The 6096-nt window shown below is 31.8% G+C and overlaps 1 protein-coding gene across 1 annotated transcript; it reads left to right on the top strand.

Moving 5' to 3' along the window:
- Nucleotides 1–1264: 1264 nt before the first annotated feature.
- Nucleotides 1265–1447, top strand: HELRODRAFT_153375 (hypothetical protein; the record flags this gene model as incomplete). The annotated part of the gene is made up of 1 exon (XM_009026275.1): nucleotides 1265–1447. A coding segment is annotated over one exon (183 nt), but the record flags the coding sequence as incomplete, so codon positions are not given.
- Between the last annotated feature and the right edge of the window lie 4649 nt (nucleotides 1448–6096).

The raw sequence follows: 6096 nt of genomic DNA, 5'->3' as shown, positions 1-6096 counted from the left end.
AATGCATCACATAAGTCGCAAATGACTATAATATTACGTTACTTGCTGCCTGATGGATCAGTTCGAGAAGATTTTGCAGGATTTGTTGATCTACATGACAACAATTACCAATCTGATATTACTGCATCAATTGACACTGAACCTATTCTTGACGGCAAAATTATTGGTCAATCGGTTATAAACATGTTTTCAAACAAGTTCCACCTTTCTCTAGAAAACTGTGTTGGTGTGGGAACAGATGGTTGCAGTGTTATGTCTTCGTTACAAAAAGGAGCAGTAGTTGAAATTCAAAAAGTTGCAGTGAATGCAGTCTGGTGTCCTTGTTATAACCATGCTTTAAATTTAACTTTATCAAAAAGTTCGAATGTACAAGCAATAAGAAATTGTTTGGGTGTTATTAGTGAAATAGTTGCTTTTTTCAATGCTTCTGCAAAACGAAATTTTATAATAAAGAACATGATAAATTCACAACTGGTTTCACTCTGCGAAACACGATGGGTTGAGAGACATGATGCATTGCTGATGTTTAGTATTGAACTTCCACAAATAATTGATGCGCTAAAGAATATATCTAAATGGAATGACAGAACAACTTCATCAAAAGCAACAACTTTATTAACAGCAATTAGAGAAAGTGATTTTATTGTGTCCCTAGGCTGTGCTGTGTATGTATTCTCTCTAACAAAGGGCCTCAGTGAATTGTTTTAAAAAAAAGTTTAAATTTACATGATGCAGAAAATTGCATTAAAGACCTGTTAAATGTTTTACAAAAAAAGAGAGAAAACTGCGAAGAAATGTTTTTGGAAATTTTTAGAGCAGCAGAAAAAATAATAATTGAAAAAGATGGCACTTTTACCTACAAAAGATTTGTGCATCGACAGACATGCCCTGAAAATGTACCTTCTGATTCATTGGAAGAATATTACAGGCGATCAGTTTACATCCCTCTTCTTGATGCACTGATATTGGATATAAATACTCGTTTTTTGCAAGTTTTTTGCAAAAAGAAAATTTGCAATGTCTCCAAATCTATTCTTTGATGCCAGAAAATATTATTAAACTAAATCATAAAGATGTTGTCGAATCTGTTTCAGCAATCAGTAATTTCTATGGTACCATTCTTGGACTTAGTACCCAACTTGAATTTATATCGGAAGTTGAATTGTGGCAGAGCAAATGCTTTAGAATGAACAAGGACGGAGGAGGAGTCAAATCACTGACTACTGATCTTTCTGTTATTTTTCATTTGTGTTACCCCGTACAATATCCAATCACTCAGAAGTTGTTCCGTATTATTAAAGCATGTCCAGTTAGTGTTGCCAGTGCTGAACGTAGCTTCTCAACTCTGCGAAGAATTAAAACATGGCTAAGAACACGAATGACAGAAGACAGATTAGTCGGATTGGCACTACTTAATGTACACAGAGACGTTTTAGTAAATGTTGAAAATACAATTGAGCGTTTTGCGAAGTCAGAAAATCGTAAAATAGAATTCGTTTTATAAATTGTTATTAGTCAACCTATCAAGGTAGTAGGTACCTCGCTAGTCTAATAAAATAAATAAACCCATTTTTTAAAACACTTATAGGATTAAAAAAAAGAAAATAATTTTTTTATATTGTCGGAAATTTTAATAAAATAATATGAATGAGGAGATTTTTAAAAGATGACAAAGCCCCAAGTTGGGCGCTAATTGTCGGAAAATTTATAAATGAAAACAATTAAAACGACTGGTGGTGTGAGGTAATCTCCTCCTCTATCTTTCTCAGGGAATTTTTTGTATGGTCCGACAATAATTTTTGTGTATATTTTTATCGTGAGTTCGACCAGTCCTGTGTGGCACTGGGCTTTTTCGAATTATATGATTTTACTGAGTAACACACGAACGCGTAAAGAAAAATATTCGATAACAATTTTATTAATCGACGGAAGTAAATAAAAGGAATTGAACTAATGAACTCCATAATATTGTAAATGTCAATGAACAAACTGGAATACAGGAATTAGAACTCTTCTTGTTGGGTCTTCAACTTGGGATATGTTTCTTGCCGTTTAATCGTAAAACCTCGACGTGTGTATCCGATGGTGATGTCGACACAACTCCAAGAAATAAATAAAAAAAAAAAATGTATCACAAAAATCGGAGCCTATGGAAATTGCAAGCTGCGTGTGAAACTATACCAATGAGTATAGAATCCAGCAAAGAACCCTAGGTCGACAAATAGCACAAGAAAGAAAAGAAGGAGGCGGATTGGTTTTCACAGAACCCAAGGCCTGTTTTCACTGGGCCTGTCTGTCAGTCGGTCGGCTTTCGCACAACCTTGGCCTGTTTTCACTGGGCCGTCAAGTCTGATCGGCTTTCGCACGACCAAGGGCCTGTTTTCACTGGGCCTGTCTGTCAGTCGGTCGGTCGGCTTTCGCACAACCCTGGCCTGTTTTCACTGGGCCGTCGAGTCTGATCGGCTTTCGCACGACCAACACAAGACAACAAGAGTCAGAACAACACTGGAAACAAATTGTGTGACTCTAGTACGCGTGCGAAACTATGCCAATAAGCATAGAGTCCAAATTCACTTTTGAGAACTTAAGACGTTTCTGAAACTATGCCAATGAGCATAGAATCACGCATTAAGTCTCTTAGATACCAGAATAGGCACTGATTACTCGAAGCTGCCTAACTGGTGAACCCAAGGCTGACTCTTTGAGAACTTAAGACGTTTCTGAAACTATGCCAATGAGCATAGAATCACGCGTTAAGTCTCTTAGGGACCAGAAGAGGCACTGATTATTCGAAGCTGCCTCACTAGTCAACCCAGTTTCTCTCTCTTTTCACACCCTTCCTTATCAAGGCAAAATTAGATTTTGTTTCGGGTGTTTTAAAATATAAAAATTTACAAGGCATGTCCAATTAATCAGAAAAAGTATTAATTAAATTTTAAAATAATTTGTAATAATTTATGACGTCATCTAAATTGCAAAACAAAAAAAAATCGTCATCACCTATCGAGTAAATTAACTTGCACCATGCCCCCTATCGAGAATAAATTTCGCGTTAAAAATTTTGCAGTATTTTTAGTCAGTATTATTTCATAATTCTGACAATATTTATATATGTACTCATATGTATATATTGACTATCGCCCCCATCGCCCCCCCCCCTATGGATCCGCCACTGAAACAGCCGAGAAATTTGTATACTTATAACAGCCAAATGAGTCAAAAGACCGTGTTGTAGTTTGCAGAAGTTTTTGTTATTTATGCATTAATTTGATCATTAATTTAATTAAATATTCTTATTTATTTCACTTATTATGATCATTTTAGTGACTTTAATTGGTCTAAAAATTATGGTTATCAAATTTTTAGTTTTGCAATGAAGACAAGATTTGAAAAAAAGAATCAAAAAATTCATAACGTTTAATAAAAAATTTAAATGAAAGCAGTTAATTGTCTATGATAAATAAATTCATTATGTTCAGTTGGATTCTTTGGTTTGATATACAGTCAGATGGCCTTCATACCAATCTACTCATTGACAGTTGTTTCCTCTCAAATCAAATGCCCAAGTATGCCTAATAAGCCAGATAAGTTTTGAATAGAATTTTAGGTGGCTGTGAAACAAAATATTGTTTGAAAGTAAAACCGTATTTGAGTATAGACTTGGTTCATTGGAAACACATGTTGTTTTAACTCAAGTTTAACCTTACTTCAATAAAGACTATAATATAGCAATAGATAACTTTTCTACATCATTGGATCTATAAAATGTTGTTAGCTGAAAAAACTTCGGTGATAGGTACAATGCGAAATAAAAAATATTCCTATTGTAAATTTTACTGAGATGATTTAATTATTATTTTTTGATTGGGAATCAGATAAAATTTATTTAGTAAAATTTCAATCTAAAAATTGTTGTTCTCATGTCATCAAGACACAAAAGAAAAGAATGACATTATGTTTTAAATGTAAAAGGCTGTTTGTGGTGCTTTGAGTGTAAATCTGTGTAAAGAATGCTATTCCTAATAATAATGAATTGAATTTTATTTGGAAAATAACAAAATTAATGGAATATATTTGTTTACTTATCTTTTTTTATGTACTTAGTTTCATTGGGTCATTTATTTCCCAAATAAAAAATTAATTCATTATTATTAGGAATAGCATTCTTTACACCGATTTACACTCAAAGCACAACAAACAGTCTTTTTACATTTAAGACATAATGACATAATTTATTGACTCGGTTTTAGTGTTGAAAATTTGCTGACTTCGTAACAATTCCAAGCTCTAAAAAACTATTACCGCTTACCCCTCTGAATTATAGGAAAGTTTTTTTTACAACAACTAACAAACAAAATATTATTAAAACAGTAAAATAAAGGAATTGTTTGAATTTTTTTTCAAATTTTTCAAATGAGTCAATTTTAAATTTATTTTTAGAAAGAAGTTTCGTCATCACCAACAGAGTTTGAAGGTGGATTTTTAAATTTATTGAAACAATAATAAATGAGCAACTTTTTAAATTATTAATAATTCTAGTTTAGTCATTTAATCTTACACCTCAAATGAATTTTAAATATTAACATGATGAATAACTTTAACCAAGTTATTGACAAAACTTTCAAGAACTAACTGCTAGGTACATTGGTTGTTATGCTGATACTTGGACTCGAGATTTGAGCTACATGGTGTTAAACCTTCAAGTGATATCTCTTGATAATTGTTGGAAATTGTGTTACCAGCTCAATTACACTGTTTTCTCAGTACAGGTCTGTTTTTATTTTTTAACAACGTTAAATTGTCATCAAAATTTTAAAAATTAGGTTGGTTAATGAACATCAACATGAGAACATATTGTTGTAAATTTTTAGCCTCGTTAACTACCAACAACGATGTTATAACATCAATGGTTTCTATATTTCCACCACCAGTGTTGTGGCTTCCAACGATCGTCAAGAGTTCGTTTATTCGTAGGTTCAAAATTTCTAATAGATGAACACAACTGCTTCAAACGCAAATTTTGTTGAACATTTATTTGAATACCACCATAAATGTAAACAATAACTACATAAATCACATTTACGACTTCGCTTTCTCTGCTTGAAACCTCGCTTGTAAACCCGACTACTGAACCTCAATACGTAAGACGTATTTATAGCCAATTTTTAGTAAAGATACAAATTTACAATTTCAAATATAGTAAATCTAACAACACTCAAATAATAAATAATATTGTGCAATTCGATCCTTCCCATGGTTATAACAATTATATATGTAACGATTTAAAGAGCTGTAGCTCAATTTAAACACACCAAGTTAACAATATTACAGTTGAAAAAGGCTTGTTCAAAATAAAGCTTAAAGTCTGTAGTGTCATTGATGTTTTCTATATTTTATTTTAGTTAATGCCTATTGCCAAATTTACCGAGAAAAATACATTTGAACCACAATATAAAAATGAAATAATTCTACTATAACAGAAAAAAAAGGAAAAAGATGTCCAGATACCATAAGGTCAAAAAATATACACATATACCCACATATATATATACACACACACATATATATATAATCATGCACCGATATCCTCCTGGGTCCCAGACGATAAAATAATATGTCCAATTACTCATATATATATATATATATATATATATATATATATATATATATATATATATATATATATTAGGAAGAAGACCAAGTTCTATACAGTTGTTCAAAAAATATAACAATATAAACAAGTTAACTTGTTAATGCTGAATCGTCGGTGGATTTTTTGAACAACTATATATATATATATATATATATATTTATATTTATATTGTTATAATACTCGCTGTCGTAACCGATTTACGATGCGAGGGGTTCAAATCTTCGATTGAATAAAATACTCCAAACAGTTATTAGTTATTAAACTTTATTTACAGAAGAAATCAACTAATCGTTTATTTCCAGCAAATTCAAACTAACGCAACAATTAACTTTTAAATTGTTCAAAATCTATCGCTATGACAACGTCAACAAACAAATCAAATTTCGCTTTAAATAATTCACCGAATCGCTATTCACAAAATCACGAATTCACAATCGCTGCGC

The sequence above is a fragment of the Helobdella robusta genome, assembly GCF_000326865.2.
Source record: "Helobdella robusta unplaced genomic scaffold HELROscaffold_46, whole genome shotgun sequence".
NCBI classification, from domain to species: domain Eukaryota; kingdom Metazoa; phylum Annelida; class Clitellata; order Rhynchobdellida; family Glossiphoniidae; genus Helobdella; species Helobdella robusta.
This window is presented reverse-complemented; position numbering and strand designations above follow the sequence as displayed.